This window comes from Strix aluco, chromosome Z, assembly GCF_031877795.1.
Source record: "Strix aluco isolate bStrAlu1 chromosome Z, bStrAlu1.hap1, whole genome shotgun sequence".
NCBI lineage: Eukaryota > Metazoa > Chordata > Aves > Strigiformes > Strigidae > Strix > Strix aluco.
The window spans coordinates 58113690-58136148 of NC_133971.1; the positions used below are offsets into that span (position 1 = coordinate 58113690).

Below are 22459 nucleotides of genomic sequence, written 5' to 3' on the forward strand. Positions count from 1 at the left end.
CTGACTTAAAAAGGCTTCTGAGATCTGTCAGAATGGGATTGCACTCCAAACCATTAAGTTCTTAACATTTGCTTTCCCAGGCTTCAGTTTACTTGAGCACTGCAATTAGCAATAGCATCTACATCTCGAGCCTTCCAGCTCGATGCTGTGCATCAAGCAGTGAACACACATAAGTGTCAAGGATTTACTGGTTTAAGTCAACAGAAAGATATCATTTACACCATTCAAAGATCTTGAGAAATAATTTGAAAAATGCAGCAGACAAAACGTTCATCAGAACTATTTTCATCACAAGCAGTGACATTACAAAGCAACTGAAGAAAGGGTGTCTTAATTTTTCATTACTGCTATAGAATAAAATCAATTAACTTCTCACTGCTGCAGTCTGATACATAAGGCAGGTTACCTACAAAGTAGTAAAAGCATTTCCTTTCCCAGTTAATAAATGTAGCTCAGAGTACTGCCTCTTCCTCATAGGGGTAGGGGAAGGAACCACCCCCGTTTCCCCAGTGAATAGGTTGGGGGGGGGGGGGGTGGGGTGTGCCATCAGTATTTATACTTCTTTCAGCCGTACTATCATGTGTAATTAAATGAAAGAATTCACAAAAGGGGCCACATGTCACTGCCCATTGGCGAGACACACTTGCCCTCCACCGCCTCTAACCCGTTCCCCCCCGCCCCGCCCACCCGACTTCGTTCAGCATGTACAGTACGCAGCTGCCAGGACCCAAACATGCAGCAACCTCGGCCCGGGAGGAGCTTGCTGCGACAGTGTCGAGTGTTCTGCGCATGCGTCGGAGTGGTGCCGTCTTTCTGGCGCGTTTCCGCACGGTCGGAGAGGTCTAGCTAGACCTGCTCTCTGGACTAATCAGGCTCTTCGCGCTGCCAACGTGTACCGGCCGCAGCGGTTATGGGGAAGCTGAACGTGGTGATGCTTCGGTACCTCTCCAGGGAGCATTTCAGGGTCCTGACAGCGGTGAGCCGGTGGGGAGGCCTGGCTGGGGTGACAAGCGAGTGGGGGCAGGAGAGGAGGCCTGCATAGCCTAGCCCAGCCCAGCCTTGCGCATGGAGTCCCGCGTGGACGGTTAGCTAAGCGGGATCGGGCAGGTTCCGTACACGGATAGGAGACCGGATTGGTTGTGTCGCAGACAGCAACGGAAGAAAGGCTGTAGGGGAATGGGACTGGCTTCTGTTCTCGCTGCCTCTCCTAGGGTCTGATATGGGTGTTTCCCGGTGGGGAGGGCCCAGATCGTGCCGTTCTTTCCTTCAGCCGGCCGCCTCGGAGGGACCGTTAACAGCAAGGAGGTTGCTGGGGCTGCCCAGGTGGTGGCTCGCCAGTAAGGTACCGTCACCAGTTTCTACACACGTGGTGATTGCTTTTGTGCTGGCTAACGACGAATGAGCAAAGGTTTAACAGTGTGCTGCATGCAGTCTTGGCTAGTTGTGTGATAAGAACCACACAACTGCATCAGTTGGCCTGTGTGACTGTGCTGACGGCCAGAGTACTAGTAGAAAGGCAGACTGAGCTATGGCTGTGAAAGTATGAGAAAAGAGTCTCATTTCAGAAATGTAGAACAGCTCCTTTGTCTGCTCCTGAGGCTGAAATCTAATCAGCCATTCATTCTCTGGCCAGTACTGTAGAAGTCTCAAGGCTGAATTGTACAAAGGATATCAGGGTGCAGTGATTGCATATTAAAAGGTGGTTAAGTCATTAAAAAAAAAAAAAAAACATCCATGAGAAGTAATTTTAGTCTTAGTCTCAAGTAGGATCTGATATTTCATTGTTGAACACAGAGGCTAATAAATTTTTTCTTATTTACTCTTTTAGGTGGAAATGGGCATGAAGAACCATGAAATAGTTCCGGCTAGCTTAATTACTTCCATTGCCAGCCTTAAACACGGTGGCTGTAATAAAATCTTGAGAGAGTTGGTGAAACACAAACTTTTAGCTTATGAACGAACCAAAAGTAAGTTTGAACTTTATGTGTTGGGCTCCCTCTTTCATTCTGTGAGGCAATGCCTTACAGTGGTACTTGCAGAAGTACCACATCTTGACACATGTGAGCATCCAGAGCAGTCTTACCTTGCTAGTCTTACCTTCTCTTGCACCTACCTTGGGAATATGGATTTTTGCAGCACCAAATGTAGCTGTCTACTGAGCTGCTCATGCTTATAAGGACAACGGGCAGGAAAGAGATGAACGGTTAACTTCCTTTTTTGCTAAGTCACAAAAGTAATGAATAATAAAGGAATCATCAGTTAAGGCAATATTCAAATTTATACAGGAATCAACCCAAATGAGTTACAGTCTTATAATACACAAACTGGAGCAGACTTCATAAGCCTTGTACATTACATAGCCCCTCAGAAATGGCTACTAAAGTCGTTTTTATTCCCTGTTGTGTGACATGCAGTTGTGCAGGTCTTTCCCCATTTCCTTCAGCCTTTTAGTTACATCTGGTTTTGCAAACATACTGTAGGAGTCTACAGGAAATTCCTATCCTTTTTGTCCCAGTTCTTCAGAGATTAGCTGTTACTCTAGATCATCACAACAATCCCAGAGCTTGCTATGTTTCCTATATGTTTATCTTCCAAAATGCTCCTTGGATTTTTCCCAGCTTATGTAAAGAACGGCCATTGCCTCTATATAGAGGCAGATATATCTGTCTTTTGTCCAGTTGTCAATTTTCCTAAAACTTGTAGGAATTTAAACATCTTTACCATTCTGTTGAATTGGGCTGATATTAGCCAATGGGTGACATGGTACTTGGTTGTTGTGTTCTGTAAGCTGAAACAATACTAAATTGAAACTTATTTTAAATGTAATGTATACATAATGAGGAATGATATGTTTTGTATTTTATTCTTACCTAGCTGTCCAGGGTTATCGGTTAACTAATGCAGGATATGATTATCTTGCTTTGAAAACTCTGTCTTCCCGACAAATCATAAATTCTGTTGGAAACCAGATGGGTGTTGGCAAAGAATCAGGTAATTAAAAAAAACACATCTTTAATTTTTTAAGCAAACATAGCTGTAACATTGCAGATGTTTTGCTAGAAACTAGGTAAGTTTTCGCCTGGATAGTCACATCAGTCAGTCTGTCAGACACCAAGATTTGTGGGTCACTCGTTGAAATGCTATGTGAGGCTTCTGGCTGCATTTGAATATTTCTTCACAAGAGTGTTAGTCTATTTAGACCGTTTTGTCTGACTCAGGTTGTTGCTTAAAATGGTACTTTGCAGACAGTTGCTGTTTGTCTAATGCTTTGTGAACAGTTTTGAAGCATTTTAGTGAAAAGGTAATCTTTTTATCTCACTTAAAAACAAGTCAGTAAAGGAAAACAGGATCAAAACTATTGGAGTACTATCTTGGTTTCTCTTACGTTCATGTAGATAGTAATTTGACACAGCATGTAATTTGTGTAATTGAAGAATGAGAAGGGGATTACTGGGGACAAGTGGTAGAAATGAAATAAATGTTAAGATGAAGGCTCTTCTAGAGTGTGATTAAGAACACCAGTATCTGCCCTAGATTTTTCTCAAGGGTGTATTATATTTGTTCTTTGTTGGGCAGATAGCCTGGGGATGTTAACCTGAATATAGGAACCTTAAGATCTTCAACTCTGAAAGGTGTTTCAGATCACACCAGTATTTCTTCTAAAGGAGTATCACGATCTCTTTAACAATAATTTCTTCTTGTTCAAATCTCTAATGTACACTATGTAAATTTAGCTGTTATTACTAACTGTAGTAGAACTTGCTGTTACAGAAATAGCATTGGTGAGAAGTGAAGTAACAAACTTATCACTGCACTTTTTCATCAGATATTAGCTTGTTAGATATCATTTATTTCTTAGATCTATGCCATTATGTGTCTTCTAGATATTTATATTGTTGCAAATGAAGAGGAGCAACAGTTTGCATTGAAATTACATAGACTTGGAAGAACTTCCTTTCGCAGTCTGAAAAATAAACGTGACTACCACAAGCATAGGCATAAAATGTCATGGCTGTATTTATCCCATCTAGCAGCAATGAAGGAGTTTGCCTATATGAAGGTAGGTGGCCATTCACCCACCCAGTATCAGCAATGGTTTAATAGACTGGAAGGTACTTTTCAGACTGTCTTTTGATCAGTTTGTATTTGCAGTACTGGTAGGATTTACAGTTTCCCTACCCCCCCAGTGCACTTAAAAGTATATGTTTCAGAGAATTCCAATGCTATATGTTTTGTACTCTTTCCAGTGACAAAATGAAGCTTTGCCATGGAAGTCATGCAGAAAAGAAGGAGGTGTTATGAGAGAATTTCCAATTAATGTTGTTATTTATGGATAGATAATTTATGTATTCACCAGTTCTGCTGGTTTTCCTTTAAAATTTATTGCACAAACTTGCAAAAACACCTTAAAAATTAAGGAAATTTACAGTTACTTGTCAGAATAATTCTGTATTTGTGTTTGTTCAGCTGTCATTTTTTAAAAATTCATTTATTACTTTTTAATTTACCATGTTTTCAGTTGTGCTGTTAAGGGAAATCTTTCAGTCCAGACAGACTGGTGTTCTGATCTGAAAAGGCACACTTTGTTCTATATGGTGGGTAAAGGTTTCATTTCCAAGCATATCTTGCTGCTCTCAGAGTTCCAGACTTTTCAACTTGTTTTAAAAAAATGCAGATGTTTCATAGTGATTGAAAGTTGATAGTGGAAAACTAGTTATTTATAAAAAAGCTACTTTTCCCTTCTCCTTTTGTGCTGTTCAATAGTACTATATACATTAAATATATTTTCTTGTTTCTCTTAAAAAAATCTTGGTAAGTTCTACCAGTGGCCTCCACAGAGAGAGAAAGAACTATTACCATCATTTAGAACCTCTGTATTGGTGCAGCTGGTCCAATTGATAAAGTGTTATGTGGTCAGAACTTGTAGGAATATAATCGTGGGGGTCACTTTCCCTGAAAAGAGAGTTGGGGGAGAATTAATTGTGTGCTGAGAAGTGGTAATAGTGTAATATTTAAGTAACAAAAACTGTATTTATGTTGCTTTAACTTAGAACTCTATCTTGGAAAAATTCACTGGTAATAAGAAAGTGAGTAAAAAGAGAATGAACCCATAAAAAAGTTGAGTGGATCAAGTGAATAACTAAATTTGCTTTAGAAAAGGCAAACAAGAGAGCTTCAAAATATGACCTACCTTTGGTTAATCTTTCACGTGGTGTAATACTGGCTATTAATATTTAAAAATGGAACTTCTGTCTTACAGCAACTGAGTATAGATTAACTAGTCAGGCAGGACTTTATTGGCAGCAACTTAGTGGTTTTTTCTAGTGCCTGAAACCCTATTCCCAGTTACCTGCTATTGATTACTTGGGCTAACAGACCAGATATGATTCTGTCACTTTTTCCATTCTGTTGCGTTTTTATTCCAGATGTAAGATAATTAAACTGTAGACAATATAGCAATGCACATAGTGTCTAAATTTTATTTGTCTTTGCAGTGAAGGTTCAAATGGCTGCTAATGCTGTCTTCCTTCTTAAGCATGTGATTCGGTATTTCCAGTTAGCATTTGAGTAATGTGTGCTGCTTCTACAGTAATATTTATTGCTTATCTTAGATGGGAGTTTGTCAATATATGTAATGTTTTCTTAACTATTTATTAAATTATTAAAAATATTAAAATATTTATTAAATTAAAATTTAATTTTAATTTTTCAATGTGTTGTCTTTTTCAAGGCTCTGCATGACCAAAACTTTCCTGTTCCAAAACCTGTAGACTACAACAGGCATGCAGTTGTTATGGAACTTATCGATGGCTATCCTTTGTAAGTACTGACGCTTGACTTTTCTGTGTTACAGAAACCTTAGCAATGTTAGGTTCAATAAGGTAACAGGGTTAGGGTTTTTCCTTGTCATGTGAGTGAATTCTGACTTCCCCATGCTGAATAATGCTTTCTAGCCCACATTCACTAGCATTATACTTAATTATAGTCTTGCTTCTATCTCTTTATTCAGAGAAACTGTTTTTCTCTTAGTCCAAAGAAACTGGTGAAATAGACTAATATTTTAAGTAAGGAATACATCAAAAGAGCAGTATGACACATGTTAGTACTGCAACTGTTTTCTACAGAGAAATCACATATTCTGTATGTTATTGGATATATACAATATTGAATCTAATATCCTTCTTGTTCTGAGCTCCAGTTCATGATTCTTGCTGTGGTAATTCAGGTAAGATTATAACTCACTGTTTCAGAACTTCAGCTCTGTTTACATAGAATACCATGTATAATCTGGTTTTGCTTCTTCAAGGAGGATTGCTTTGCTTGAGTTCAACATCTAGAAGCATTAAATATCATCGAGGTTTGTACGTGAAGGGGTGGTTTGTTTTGTTTGCAGAGCAGAATGCAAAAGGTCTATATACTCCATATAATATAGAATAACCTAGGTGCTTATTCAGAAATATAAAGTGTCTAGTTCTAGAACAAACCAGTCTGTGCTGTTGTAATCAAGATCTAAAGTGTGCAGTTTAATCAAAAGGGAATTAATCCCAAAGTATAACAATTGAAGAGTAACATAGAAGAGAATTCATTATATTCTGTCTCCCCACCTTCATTTGTTAAATAATTCAACATCCATCATGTACGTGGAATACTTCAAGTTCCATATGGACATCTGCAGTGGAAGTTTACATGCTCTCTTTTCTGTGATTCTAACCTGAAGGAGATAAGTAGTAGAATTATTTCAAATATGCAGAAATCAAAGAATCAAATAGTTGAGGTTGGAAGGGACCTCTGACAGTCATTTGGTCCAAACACCCTGCTAGAGGGCCACCTGGAACCTGTTGCCAGTCCTTCTATTGTCCATTGCCTGAGTTGAAAAACTGGTGTGGAGTTGGTGACTTATGGTAAAAAATTGTTACACTCTTTTTGACAAGTACAGGGTTATCCATAGTTTCTGCCAAATTGGACTTAGTTCTTCCTAGCCTACCTACTTTATTTCACATCTCAAAGAATGGTTGAAGTTGGAAGGAATCTTCAGAGGTCATCTGATCCAACCTTCCTGCTTGAGCAAGGCCACCCAGAGATGGTTGTCCAGGACTGTGTCTAGATGATTTTTGAATATCTTTAATGAGGCAGACTCTACAACTTCTTTGGGCAACCTGTGCCAGTGCTTGGTCACCCTTACAGTGGAGAAGGTGTTTGCAATGTTCAGACAGACCCTTCTTGTGTTTCAGTTTGTGCCCATTGGCTCTTGTCTTGTCACTGGGCATCACTGAAATAAGCCCGACTCTGTCCTCTTTGCACTTTCCCTTCAGGTATTTATACACATCGATGAGATCCCCCTGAGCATTCTCTTCTTGAGGCTGAACAGCCCCAGCTTTTAGCCTTTTCACATAGGAGAGATGCTCCAGCCTCTTCATTATCTTTATAGCCGTTTGCTGCACTCTATCCAGTATGTCCATGTCTCTCTTGTACTGGACGGGCCAGAACTGGACACAGTATTCCAGGTGGGCACTCAGCAGTGTTGCATGTCACTTCACTCAGTGTACTGGCAGTGCTTTGTCTCCTGCAGCTGAGAATACCATTAACCACCTTTGCAGAAAGGGCACATTGCTGGCTTATATTCAACCTGGTGTCTACGAGGACCCCCAGGTCCTTTTCTGACAGACTGCTTTCCAGCTGAGTGACACCCAGTGTGTACTGGTGCATGAGATTGTTCCTCCCCATATTCAGGACTTTGCAGCACTCATTGAACTTCATGAGGTTCATGCTGACTCATTTCTCCAGGCTGTTGAGGTCCCTCTGGATTGCACCATGACCCTCTGATGTATCAGGCACTCCCAGTTTGGTGTTGTCTGCAAACTCTGCCCCATCATCCAGCTCATTAATGAAGATGTTAAACAGGATTGGAACCACTTTTGACTGCTGAGGTACACTGCTGGTCACTGGCCTCCAACTAGACTTTGTGCCCAGCTGTTCAGGCAGTTTTCGATCCACCTCACTGCCTGCACATCCAGACAATACATCAACAGCTTTTTTGTGAGAGTCTAATGGGAGACAGTGTCAAAGCCTTACTGAAGTCCAGGCAGATAATATTCGCTGCTGTCCCCGCATCTGGCAAGCAAGTCACTTCATCACAGAAGTTTACCAGGTTGGTCAAGCATGACTTTCCCTTGGTGAAGTTGACTGCTCTGGATGATTTTCTTGTCCTTAATGTTCATGACAGTGGTTTCCAGGACTAGCAGCTCCATCACCTTCCCAGGGCTCAAGGTGAGGCTGACCAGCCTATAGTTCCCTGGGTCCTTCTTCTTGTCCTCCTTGAAGATGGGAGTGATGTTTGCCTTTCTCCAGTCTCCAGGTACTTCTTTCAGTCACCATGATTGATCAACAGTTATCAAGAGTGGCCTTGCGGTGACACCTGCCAAATTCCTCAGCGCTCAGGGGTACATCCCATCAGGGTCCATGGACTTATGTATGTGCAGTTTGTTTAAGTTTTCCCTGAACTCATCTTCCTTTCTACAACCCTTCCCCCTGGTCACTGGAACCTAAGATTCCTGTCTCAGAAGATACCAGTTAACATGACTTCCAGATTCAGAGATCAAGTGGGACATTTTATGATGCAGACCTGTGGCTATGAGAAGCATCACTGATTAATTTTGGTACAAATATGAAAGTGTTCAACAGGAGCCTGTTACAGAACTGCTAGACCTCCATTGGTTCTTCTTTATTGTACAAATGATCTATTCTCATAATACTATAATACCGCATTTGGACCAAAATATTTAACACGATAGCTGTAAATGGTGACCACTTCTTGACAGTTTATGGTACAATAAGATAACTGCCTTTTCCCTTGGTTTGTTTCTAAAGACCAGATGATTGGTATTTTGTCACTTAAGGTACTTAGCTTTCTCAGGTATATGTTCAGGAATGCTTTAAGCATTTTTTTCTTTTCTTTTTTCCCTAAACTGGTCTAGAAAATATGTCATGGGGCATTTGAATTTGAATACAGGAAGACCTAGTTCCTACTAGATTACTTAAAACAGGAGAGACATAAAAATTATTAATCCATTATTTAAATAATGCATTATGACAATGGTGCCTGATGGGAGACAGTGAGCATAAGCTGAAATGAGATTTAGCCTGGATATAAGGAGACGTTTTCTCCCATTGAGGACAGTGAGGTAGCAGCACAGGGTGCTTGGGGAGTTTGCAGTCTCTCTTCATCTTTGGAATTTTTCAGGTCCCAACTAGACAAAGCCCTGAGCAGTCTGGTCTGATCTCAGAGTTGATTCCGATTTGAGGGGGGTATTGGATTAGAGACCTGAAGGCCCTTTTAACTTGAATTACCCTGACATTCTGTCAGATGTGTTTCATATTCTTTGTCTATATTTTTAAATTAAGTCTTTCAAGGTTCAGAATATTTTATATTGTTTAACTTCCAGGTGCCAGGTGCACCAAATGGAAGATCCTGCCTCTCTCTACAGTGAATTAATGGATCTGATTGTAAAACTTGCAAATCATGGTTTGATTCACGGAGATTTCAATGAATTTAATCTCATACTGGATAATGATGACCATGTCACTGTGATTGATTTCCCTCAGATGATATCAACATCACATGCCAATGCTGAATGGTAGGTTCAAATTTCAAAGTAAATCTGGTAAGTGCTGGTGACTTGTTTCCATAAGCCTGTACCGATTCTTTTGCTACCATTGTTGTGCCCTACAAAAAACATTCCAAACATAGTTTAATTTATGAATGAATAGAAATGTCTCTTTAGGATAAATATGTAAATAATTGCTTCTCAGAGAGAATGATGTTGTTCAGTTAAGAAATACTTAACTGAGTCATTCCAGTTAATGAAATAAACTGCATGCAGTTTGTCTCCCTAGCCCTCCCTAGCCTCTTGTCTTGGGATCACTAATAGAAGTACTTTTCAAATAAAATCAGTAAAAGACAAGAAATACAGGCCGTTGTGGTAGACTTCATTACCTTGATTTTGTCTTTGTACAATTTGTATTTTTTTTCAGGTATTTTGACAGAGATGTTAACTGCATTAAAGAGTTTTTTAAGAAACGCTTCAACTATGAGAGTGAGCTCTTCCCAGCATTCAAAGACATCAGGTAGAAACTGGGAGATGAATTTGAGTTTTCCTGTTTGTGATATTTATGTTGGTTTTGTGAGCAAAATGAGTGCCTGTGAGAGATGCCTGTAGGCAAAATAAAAAAAAAATAGGCCCAACTACCCAATTCTAAATTATATTTTTGTCATTCCTATTGTGTTTTCTTCAACCAAAGTTAGTGTAAGTGGTTTTCAAAAGCTAAAGTGTGCTTTAGAATCCACTGCTGCCTCCTTTGTCTTTCCTCTTGCAGCTAAGAAAGATATCTGAAAAGCTTGATCCAAATGGTAAATATCTAGGAAATGTTAACAGTGATGCAGAATCAGTTTCTTCCACTTCTCAAAGCCTATTTTGACAGTTTTAGTATATTGAGGATTAATTTGGGTTTCAATTTTAAATTTATTTTTTAAATGCTAGTAACTATGGTGACTGCCTCTTCAAACGTTATTATGTTCAGAGTTTTCTTCCTAATGTCTGTTGTCCCTTTTGAAAAGTAATTTTTCACTTATTTTAAGATTGAAGCTATTGCAATTAAAGGGTTTTATTTCATTCTGAGTGCTTTTCCAAAGGGGTACCACACTTGAATCAGTCTCTGTGTGTCAGTATACCCTTTATTCTTCTGTTTGCTTAAATGTAATTTGAACTTAAAGACAAATTACATTTCTGCTAAAATAAAATAATTTCCTATAAATAAACAAATAAATGCTGGTTATGGAGATGGAATTATCTTCTCTAGAAGTTTGCTTTTCTCAGGTCACATTCTGTTAATACTTTACTTAAAGCTCAGCACTGTCATGTGTTGTTCTGTGTGTTTCAGTAGAGTGTATCCTCTTTGTTAATACTATGGGTAAATATAGTCTAGCTTGATTTAATATTTTTACTCCAAAATGTAGCACATTGGTATCTTGATGATTTAGCGTATTACAAGAAAACATACTTCTTTCACAGGAGAGAGTGTTCTCTTGATAGAGAGGTTGCTGCCAGCGGCTGTACAAAGGAAATGCAGGAAGATGGTGAACAGCTTTACCCACCAGATTCTGATGAGGATGATAATAAAACAGAGTTATCAGAATTTGTAGAAGATGCTGAGAATAAGCTCAAGTTCTTCAACAAAGATGAAGAAAACAACACAGACTTCATGTATGAAGTGGGTGATAGCTCTGAAAGCAGAACCTCTAACAACTTTATGTGCAGCGATGAAGAGGCTGATACAACTGAAAGTAGTGGAAACTCACTGAATATGTTAAAGTTGAGTTCAGCCTTAGAAGAAGTTGAAGGGAAAGCTATGCTTTGGAAGTCCAGTGAAGATGCAGAGAGTTCTGCGATTGTTTTTTTTAAGGACAAAAGCATAACTGAAAATGCCACTGAAGTTAAAAATCAGACGGGTCAAGGAGGGTGCCATAATGATAAGGAGAATGAAGACAAATGCCCTGATCTGGTTGACTTGTCAACTTTAAATGAGAAATTCCGGCATTACAGGTAAAGATTCGTATTTATTATCTAGGTGTGTGGTTCCTCCCCTCCCCCCAGTAAATATAAATCTTTTAAATAGCTCAAAATGACTGCTCTTCAGCTACCCTTGTTTAAATTGAAGACTGAAAATTCAATTTCTTTTTAAAATATTGCAGTGAATATCTTTTCTGTTGGTCTCATGATAGTAACCTGTTGACTGGTACTACATATATAATGCTTCATATGTAATGTGTGACAGATCAGTTGTCCAGCTGTGTAGTACTATCTAATGAGAGAACTTGGATTTAATTCATAGACAAACCTATTTTTTGTGGTAGATTTTTTTTCCCTCTTATATTATTTCAGTTAATACAGGTAGTGAAAGAGTTTTTGATATTAAAATACTGCTTCTAAATAACTTTTATGGGTAAATTTGTAATTTGAATGCTCTGTCTCAGAGCTAAATTACTCTGCTGCTCAGTCAGCTGAAGTTAGCAAGAGCAAGCTCCTTAGAATGTATTATTGAAATATATTGTACTGTATGCTGTTATAGCTTTTAATTCCTTTCCTGACATACTTAGATATTTGTGCTTACCTTCAGGCCAGCCCCTTGTACGTGAAATTCTAACCCTTGAGTTAGCCAGCCTACCATTTACCTGGATGCATATACCAAGCTTATACTCCCTGTCATCTGCTTTTGCTTTCTAGTGAAATGACTTGTCAAAACATTATGCAGAATCTGATTTTTTTTTTTTTTTTAGTGTTCTGAAGCTTTTTTTCATGTGTTTGGTGTACATTTGGCTATTGTGCAACAAATTCATCCTTTTGTAACATGCCTGGTTTGAACAACCAGTGTTAATATTTAAAATAGAAATGTTTTGTAGTACTTGCATGTTCTGTTCGGAGTGTTCAGATTATATCTCAAAGTTAAGACTAAAAGATGGTGCTTATAAAGGCAAAGGATGTTTATTTTACTAGTGAAGTAAAACACTGATTTATGTATTTTAGAAATGAAGAGAGTATTGTTCATATTGCTGAGCACAAAACAAGTATGACATCAGTCCAAAGTGTTGGGAGCTGTTCAACCATTCCAGCGGTAAATATTATTGTCTTATTATCTAGGTTACTTTCAGACCATATTAAATTGCACATAGCTGTTAGTACCTATTTGTAAAAATGTTCTTGAGCATTAATTATCTTTGAAAAGACTGTTCCTGTGTACCTCTCTGGTTTGCATTTCCATGCCCACAGAAAAATAGAAATGATACTTCTGTAATTGTTTACAGGGAATTATTTCCAGCACTTTACTTTATCTTTGCTCTTTCACCAAAGTTGTACATCAGCATTAACAACTCTCATTTAGCCAATAACAGGCTAACATATGTTGATGCACTAACATATAATCAGTTCATTAATTTCTGTTGCTAGCCACAATTAGTATTTTTTTATTTTAAAAGTGGATGCTTGAGTCAGGATTTAATTTGTCCTTTTTCACCTGTCGTCTTAGAGATTTCTTCACACTCTCTTCTGAAACATTTAATATGAACTCACTTCAGTAGTGATTTACAGCAGAATTTAATGTCTTTTTCTTCAACCCCAGACTATACACTAGTCAGCATGGCTACTCTGTCACATTTGCATATTTGTTTTGAAGAAAGTCCAATGTTCTTTATTAGTTATAAAGTATTCTTGTACAAGACAGGAAGAAACTTCTTTTAGCTGACAGCTGATCTATGAGGTATTTTTTTAATTAGGTCAGACTACATACTTGCCATTGTAAATATGGGTACCTATGTTCAGTCTCATTTTCATTTGCAGTTAGGAGCAGAAGATCTGAAAAATCTAGTTTGGGGAACATGTTAGTGTAGTTTCATTTCTTCCACAACAGGTACTTACTTACAAGTAAGTAATGTACTTTTTCAGTTTGTGTCTTTTCAGAGCATTTCTATTGCTTAATTAGAGCTTTAGTCCTAGAAATACTGTATCTGAAATCTCTAGTGCTGGCAAGAATTATTTTTTTTTTTTTTAGTTAGACTTGTTCTTCTTCATTTACAGTCTTTTCAGTCTGCTACTCTACTGCTTCAGACGTTTTCTAACAAAGGCTTTGCTATTGTCCTATTAAGTGATGTGTTACTCTGTGAAGCAGATTTGTTTTACACAAGGTACTTGTCAGTGACTATAATATTTGTAGAATATTTGGCTGCTTTACTCCTTCATGTTTGAATTTTTTTTTTAAGATAAGTATTTTAAAGATACAGCAATGATCAATAAAGTTACATGTGTAAATAAATGTTAAGAAACAACACGTTTGCATCTTGTCTAAGACATTTTTTACAGGACTTCATGCAAGGAAAGAAAAACCAGCTTTGATCTTTGCATCAGAATTCTTATTCTACAGAATGGCATTGTATCTTCCTACAGGAGACAAAGGATTAGGTTAAAACTATGGGATGAAGTAAAGAAGAACCAGGAAGACCTGCCAGGAATTCCCTAGCTTTTGCTCCATGCAATCTTTTTCTTTTTGTCCATTTTTATTTTCCCATTCTTTTTTTCCCCCTTTCTTTTTATGTTTGCTAATTTAAGTGTGCAGAATTTAAAAAAAACAATATTAGTGCTAGGAAGTCCTATAGAGGAAATGAATTGAAATTGTACTCCTGTACACCACTTGGTGGTAGCAGTGGTCATTCTGTAGCTATAGAAACCTTTTTGAGTATTTAGAGGATGTATGTTTATTCTGTAGGCAGATGCATAAAAAGCATTGAAAACTTGTAAATGTCATGTACATACCTAACTTTCTGTTCTAAAAGAAAGATAAAAGCACTTTAGCAGAAAAGCTTTCAAGAGATTGAAACAAAGAAATTGACTCAACAGTCAGAATCAAATATAACTGTTAAGCAGTTATATGTTTTATTAGCAGTGCTGGAGTTGCCCTGGGGATTCTCCACCATAAGGGCTCCCAAGAACTAGCAAGGGACATCAGTTTACATACACACAAATCATACATACTCATTAGATTTCCTAGAAAGGGGTGTCTTATGATAATGAGTTCCCAGAATTCATTTACGTAGTCCAAGTGTGCGTAGTGAAAATAGGGTGAGGGTCTTCAGTGGTTGAGGGAAGAAGTAAGTAGTCTTCTTCACAGTGTTCAAAGTAGTCTTCACAGTGTTCACTAGTTGACCCTCTTTCCAGAGCATGCACTGTGAAGTCCAGGTGTCTCCCTCCTAAATCAGCAGAATCATTTTCCCTATAATAGGGTCTCCGTGTCTCTTTGTTCGAGCCCCCCCTTATCTCATTCTAGGAGTTGCCCAAGTGTCCACTGAAGGCCTTGAGTCTGCTATCAGTGATTTACGTAGGGAGCCTAATGAGCGTTTTAATCTTACCTAAACAGACAAAGAGACCTAAGGAAACAGTTGAGAAGTCAGGAGTCCTTGAGAAACAAATGAAGCAAAACACAAGCAAAGCTTTGAAACAAGCAAAGCAAAGCACAAGCAAAGCTTTCATACATCACAGTTTAGTCTTAATAATTGTCAGAAATTCATTTGTTTGAGCCCTTTCATTCCCTTTCAAGATTCAGCCACATAAAAAACTTTATCCTGGACCACTTTACCTTGCATAATGCTTTCACTTACATGCTTTTATGCTGAGTAAAATATTTCTGCCCATTGCTGAATCATCTTTTAACTTCTGAGTGTTAGAGCTAGAGAAATTATATGTGTAATGAGCTATTGTAACATAAGAAAATAATTACAAAACTAAAAATGTGAAATAATAGCACTGCAGTAAGATCCACTAGGCTGCTTAGAGCTGATGCCTGCTGTTGCTGCTAGCGTTTATCTGTTGTTTATGCAGCTTGCTTTCTGTTTGTTGGAGAAAACATATTAAAACATAACCATATTTTTAAATTAATTGCACGAACAAATTCATACAGGCATGTATAAACAATGTCAGTAATGACAGTAGGTACAGTCATAACTTGGAGACTATGCCAAAAAGAGAAAATATTATGAATTTTGGAAAATCAGCTATTCCACATGAAATAAGGTATCTTTCTGTGCTTGTACAAATCTTTATATGCACTGATGTAGTTTATTTAGAGGAAGCAATGTGAAGAATCAAAAATGTAAATAATATAAATCTATTTACTCTGAAGTATTTCTCACTATTTGCTTACATTTAGGTTATGACAGTAGAAAGATTAGTGAGTCTTTCCACCATGTACTGTGATTGAGCAACAGAATTTAGTGAATTTATATAATGATTGCATGTCAAAGACTTCTGGTATCCGTCTTGCAAAATTTCTTCTAGCAAGTTTTGTATAAACATCATCTGTCCTGGACCAGAGTGGGAGAACTAGAGAAGACTTTCAGGGTTCTGCCTATAGAAACCACAGAATGACAGATGCTTTATTGTAAATTAGTTCTGATCAGTTTTTCTTCAGGAATATTTTTAAAAAGAATCTACAGGGTTTTATTTCCAAAGAGCTCACGGTTAAATACTGAGTGCTACTAAGTACCCGAGGAAAGAAGAACACATCACATGCAACTGTTTTTATCCACATTTTGACAGCTTGCCTGTGGCATAACTTAGGAAACTGCTGTTCAGGTGGTTCCCTAATTGCTGCTGATATCAGGATGGAATAACTGGATTCACAGACTACCTTGTATTTTTTTACTTCAGTTTTATTAGTCACAGCAATTCTTAAAGAGCATAACTTGCCAAAATTATGCCTTCTGGTTCCTGATTTACTCCCTACCAATTTACTACTTCGTATGCTACAGTGAAGTTGAGTTGACAGTACAATCAATGAAGCACAAAAGGCAACTAAAACTGGAGTACGTATAAAGGAAATGTAATGAGATGGGTATTTTTCTTCTTCTCCAGTTATTTGGACATCAGATCTTTTATTAAGGGCAGATTTATTCCTTGATATGATTTCTTTTAAATTCTTAATTAAAATAAAAGTAAGACAATCCTTTGGAATTTCCAGAAGATATGATTCCATCATGGTGAAATAATTAGATGAAAATAATTTGATTTCTCTTTTTCTTCCAAGACAAGTTAAGTATACACTCACTATCAGTGCAGCAGCTTGAGCTGGGGTAGTTTTCCAAATGGCAAAATTAAAGCCACAGTCTACTAAATCATAGCTTCATTTTTATTATGGATAACTATTGTCATCATAATGGAGAGCAGAATTCAGAATGAAAACATAGGTGTAAATAACAGGTGAAATTTCATAAAACTTCTGCAGTTTTGTGGAAAATAACGGTCTCAGTTGCTGTTTCAGTACTTCTGCTGTAGAGGCATGAGACAGTCCTGACCTTGTGAATCTTAATAGAAAAGTGCCTCACAGCCAGGGAAGATTGGAGGAGGAATTGTAAATCATTCCTGACTGCCTGTCTTTTTTAGCCACACTTGTGGTAAGAAGTTGTTGTTTTCCATTAGAATCATATTCAGATCTTTGTAAGCCAGAGAAAAAACAGGGTGCTAAAAAAAAAATAGGCACAAACCAAATGAATACTGCAGGACGTGAAATGTTCTATTGGTCTTTTTTTTTTTTTTTTTTTTTAATTTAAAAGACATTTATTTAACCTTCAGCCTTAGAATATTATTAGCTTTTACATTTTTGTAGAATGCACCAAGAGGTGCTAGTCCTTTATGATCCCTATAAGAAAGACACTTAAACTCTCTAAGGTATGATTTAAAATGCTGTTTATTAGAGCTAAGACTATCAGAAAAGAGTAACATAGATAATCCCACACCCCTTTAGATGCAGGGAGCCCTGAGGGTGTAGCTCCAACACAAATGCAGCATGCCATGCAAACCTTGTTCATAGCAGAGAATCTCTCTTTTTCAATGAGTTGAGCTATTTTATGATTTTCTTACAAGGAAACAGTGCTGTTCATATTTGCTACAGTCAAACTGAACTGATATTCACATGAGAACTTCTTGATGCACTTTTAGATAAAGGCAGGGCCGCACAGGAGGCCTAATTGCCAGTACTGAGCAGGAGCTGGCTTAGTTTATACTACTGCCAACAGATCTGTGCAGCACAACACAGGCCTGAATACAACCCTATACATGCAGCTTAGTGTAACACAGCACAGACCTGGGCTTGCTCATGTTAACTGTTATGTAGATCTTTTCAGTGGACAGAGATCTTCCAGTAACTGGATCATGCATGTTCATGTTGGTACTGAAAATGCACTGTTATTGTGCCATGTCTTAGTACTGAATGATCTTCAGAAAGTTCTGATACAAATTGTTTGTTTATTTGTAGGAAGTGGTGAAACAGAAGATAAAACGTCAACTGACCAAACATCAGAAGTCCACTCTGAGGCAACGGCTGCAAAAAGGAGAGGCAAATATTTATACCAAACAACGCCGAGAAAATATGCACAACATTAAGTCAAGCTTGGATGCAGCTAGTTTTTGGGGGTAATTTATTAAAGCTCCCATAGAACATGAGAAGACTCATAATGTGTACAGTTGAAAGAATTATGCTAATAACCAATAATCCTTTTATATAGTGGAATATAAATCTTTTTATGTTTGTAGGCTCTTACCTGTTAAGAGATGGTTTCAGTGACAGCTTAACAAGTTTTGAGTTACTGTTCTCGGCTAAGATGTGCATGCACTTTTGGGCTTCTAATTTAGGGCTTCTCACAGTAAACGGGTTCTTTTTGGTGTGCAACCTTAAGTCTGTCTTGCTGATCAGTTCCAAGATTATACAAAGGTTGTCCATTTGATTTAGCATCATGAGAAAAGAAAGGATGATGTAAGTCTTTGCTGGTTTATTTTCAAAATAGTCCTTTAAAATATCCATTAACTCTTCTAAAGGTATTCTAACAGATGACAGTAAGTTATCATTTTTATTTACTCTGCCAGACAAGACTCTTCTGAGACTGGAGTTAGCGAGGGAGGAAACACTCTTCAAAGTTACAGCTTAGTATATCTTTATTAAGCATATTTTTTCCAAAGCAGCAGAATTCCTGAAGTAGCTAAAGCTGTTAAAGGCCACAATGACGTTTACACATGGAGTGAACTTCAGAGTACTCACTCCGCTTGAATGTCCACATATGAAACAAAGTATTTAGAATGAACTTAGGAAAATGCAGAGATTAGGACAGTGGTGTTATTGACTGTCTTAAATTCATGTGTTCAGCAGGAAGGAATTTGTGGGTTACAATAAAATTGGTTTAAAATGTGTTATTTTAATAAGCGCACATAAAGTAGTGTTCATTGATCTGTAATCAAACAAAATTTGAAAATTACCAAGGACCAGACAAACATTGTACTACACATACTCAATATATGCAAAAGTGTGTGTTAAATCTTTTAAGTGATAGAGGTACAAGATTGTGCAGCAATTTTCCACTGCTGAATCCTAAAAACCTAACTTTTGTTTGGAAAGATTTTACACTAACTAAAGGACACATCTTTACTTCTGGATTTTTTCCGGGTTAGGAATACTTTACTGGAACTGATATAAAAGTATTCTGTACCAGCAAAGTAACTCTAGTTGATGTAGCTTATGGCTGCTACAAGCCTCCTGTCTGAAGGAAAAAGTATGTTACACCTATACAATAGCAGTGTATTTGCATCTGTACTTCAAGCTTTGTCAGCACATCTATGTCCATCTTTTGATTGGAGTGCCTCTTCAGACCCCTGAACAGCCCACAGGTTCTGTTCTTTTATGTGTGAATACTCTTAATTCACTCGCATTTTAATATACTTACTGTACATGGAAACTGTGTTCCAAGAAAATAGATTCAAATTGGGTTAACCTAATACATCACAAGTTTAATTTTGCTTTCTTTTTCATTTTCCACTTGCCATTAATATCAAAGTTGTGTTCCTGTTATGCAACTGAAAGAGAAAGAAAAGCATATTTTTTAGCTAATTCAATAAAGAAGAGTCCACATGCTACTTTCATGTTAATGAGTCTGGAACAACTTTACATCTTTTTTTCTTATATTTTCAGTCTCTCCCTAGAATTTGAGAATCCTGGGGAGCAAGGAAGTCCTTGTTCATTTGGCAGAAACCAGACTGATCTTTGCTTCAGGGTGTCATCAATATCTGATGAAACAACTCTTTCACTTTCTCTCTGTAGCCTGTACGTGAGTGTGTGTAATAGAAGGAAGCAATAGGAATGAGCCTGCCCATTTGCCTTTACAGCTAATTCGCTAAGTATACAGCAAAGATAAGCAATCCAGGGAGGTGACCCCTTTGAAAGATTTTGGAGTTAGAGACTCGATTGGCAAACGTGGGGAGATTCTTTAGGAATGCAGTGCATCAATAATTACTTCAAAAATTCAGTACAGGATTCAACTAATTCAGGTATGAGGATAGTTTCTGGATGCTTTCTGGAAAAGCAGACCCGAGATTAACAGAACCTTGGAGTCTTTGCAACTTGTAATTGCCTGAGTTCTTCCTCATAAAGATGATGCCCTAGTATTTAGACCAGTAAGTACTGAAGATAACTATCTGACTTCCCTAGCAATACAATTGCTTTATTTAATCCAAATCTCTCGTATAGTCAAGATATTAAGACACAGAAGTAATTAATCAGCTTGTATTTGCATGCATATCACAAATTATAATACTACTTTAACTCCATATCACATCTCTCAGGTAGTATCACTGGTTATTTTATAAGCTTGCATTTCAGAAGATTGATTCAGAACTTTTTCTTAGGATACTTAATTACATTCTTAGTAACATTCATCTTGTGGTAAAAACTTCCACTACTTGACAGCCTTGGAAAATTTTATGTCACTTCCTTTTTTTTTTCTGGTAGTTTGTCCTGTCTACTTTTTGGCCAGTGTTTCTGTAAAACTCCAAAGTAATAAAATTTAATGCTTATGTATTACAGATGCAATGTAGTATGGAGCTTTTTAAGCATACAGTGTTTTCCCACAAGTAATGCAATGTGAGGGGGTTGGTGGTGCTTTTTTTATTTTTTATCAATCAGACTTGAGCATAAATGCACTTTTTTTAAAAAAACATGCCAAAACTATTCACTTAGTTACTCTGTATATATAGTTTTCTCATCATACAAGCTGTATGTACCTGTCCCTTATTTAACATTAGTTCTGAAGTGCTTTTCAGTGAGTGCTGCATAATAAACTGCTCTGATGCATCCCTTGAAACAAATGGAGTTGAATGTAACCCACATATCATGGTGTCGTGGTTTAGGCCCAGCTGGCAACAAAGCACCATGCACCCACTCAATCACTCCTACCTCCCTAATGGAATGGGGAGGAGAATTGAAATAAAAACAAAGGTAAAACCTCATGGGTTGAGATAAGGATAGTTTAATAGAACAGCACAAAAAGAGAAGGAAATTATAACAATACTCGTAAAATGAATATATAAAGCAAGTGATGCACAATGCAGTTCTTCACCACCCTGTATCCCATGCTCAGCCCCTTTCAGAGTCACACTCACCACTTGCACACTGGCCAGCTCCTCCAGTTATATAGTGAGCATGACATCAGCATGGTGTCGAATATCCCCTTGGCTAGTTTGGGTCACCTTGAATAATGTGTTGGGTGTGTGTGTGGTGGGGTTTTGGTAGCGGAGGAGGGGACTACATTGGTGGCTCATGTGAGAGGCTTCTAGAAGCTCCCCTGGCTCCAAGTCAGACCAGCCTCTGGCCAAGGCTGAACCAATTAGCGATGGTGACTGTGCCTCTATGATAACATATTTAAGAAGGGGAACCCAAGAGGAGCAGGAGTTGTGAGGGAAATACCTATGCAAACACTGAACCAAGGTCTGTTGAAAGTGGCGGTGGGGAGGAGGTGCACCAGAACAGAGATTCACCTGCAGCCCATGGTGAGACAGCAGGTTGTCCCCTTGGAGCCTGTGAAGGTCCATGGTGGAGCAGATGCCCACCTGCAGCCCATGGAGGACCCCACACTGGAGCAGGTGGCTGCACCCAAAGGCTGGGATGCTGAGGGAAGCCTGCACTGGAGCAATCTGTTGCTGGGAGGACTGGAGCCTGCAGCAGGGACCCACGCTGGAGCAGTTCATGAAGAGCTGCAGCCCATGGGAAGAACTCACAGCAGAGAAAGTTTGTGGAAAATGGGACCCTACGCTGGAGCAAGCAAAAGTATGAGGAGTCCTTCCCCTGAGGAGGAAGGAGCAGCAGAAACAACAGGTGATGAACTGACTGCAGTGCCCATCCCCTGCCCCCCTGCACCACTGGAGAAATAGAGAGCAAAGTTGAGTCCAGGAAGAAGGGAGGGGTAGGGAGAAGGTGTTTTTAAGATGTGATTGTATTTCTCACTGTCCTACTCTGTTTTGATTTGTAAATTATATAGTAGTGGTGTTCAATTGAAATCGATGTTCTTTTTTTCTTTCCCAGTTGAGTTTGTCTTTTGCCCATTACCATAACTGGTGAGTCATCCCTTCCTGTCCTTGATCCCCCAGTTTTTGTTTTATTTTCTTCTCCCCATCCCCAAGCGGAAAGGAGTGAGTGAGCAGCTGCATGGTGCTCTGTTGCCATCTGGGCTTAAACCAAGACACTAGCAAACAAAACCAAAAATTCTTTTCTATGAGTTCAACAAAACAGTATTTTAATTCCTTAGTTTTTACAATTTACTCCAGAGCTGAATGGGATGTCCTAATTTTGTGCCCCCAAATCCAGTTCTATTTAAACTGTTAAATTAGGAGTCTTCTGGCTGTCATTTTGATCTAATTTGCTCAGTTATGTGATGCGAAGACAAATGCTGGGATAATATTTGATTTTTCTTTAAGGAGCTTTTCTCCCTTAACATTTAAATCTCATTGTAATCTGTTGTGGGACGTAAGGCACAGTGCAGAGGCATTTATTTAATCTCCATTCGTCAACAGCTATGTTAGAGTTAATAAAATCAGTCTCA

The 22459-nt window shown here is 38.1% G+C and overlaps 1 protein-coding gene across 3 annotated transcripts; it reads left to right on the top strand.

Moving 5' to 3' along the window:
• The first annotated feature begins 783 nt into the window (after positions 1 to 783).
• On the top strand, positions 784 to 20447 carry RIOK2 (RIO kinase 2). 3 transcript variants are annotated; one of them, XM_074812022.1, is made up of 11 exons: positions 785 to 976; positions 1829 to 1967; positions 2875 to 2991; positions 3885 to 4060; positions 5732 to 5820; positions 9444 to 9635; positions 10033 to 10125; positions 11070 to 11600; positions 12582 to 12669; positions 17854 to 18011; positions 19558 to 20447. In XM_074812022.1, the coding sequence occupies exons 1-11, from the start codon at positions 911 to 913 to the stop codon at positions 19721 to 19723; spliced, it is 1815 nt and encodes a 604-aa protein (XP_074668123.1). In that variant the 5' UTR covers positions 785 to 910; the 3' UTR covers positions 19724 to 20447. The 3 variants fall into 3 exon arrangements, with proteins under 3 accessions (XP_074668124.1, XP_074668123.1, XP_074668125.1); XM_074812023.1 differs by lacking the exons at positions 17854 to 18011; positions 19558 to 20447 and adding an exon at positions 13629 to 17841 and having other exon boundaries at positions 784 to 976; XM_074812024.1 differs by having other exon boundaries at positions 17854 to 20447.
• The last annotated feature ends 2012 nt before the right edge of the window (positions 20448 to 22459 follow it).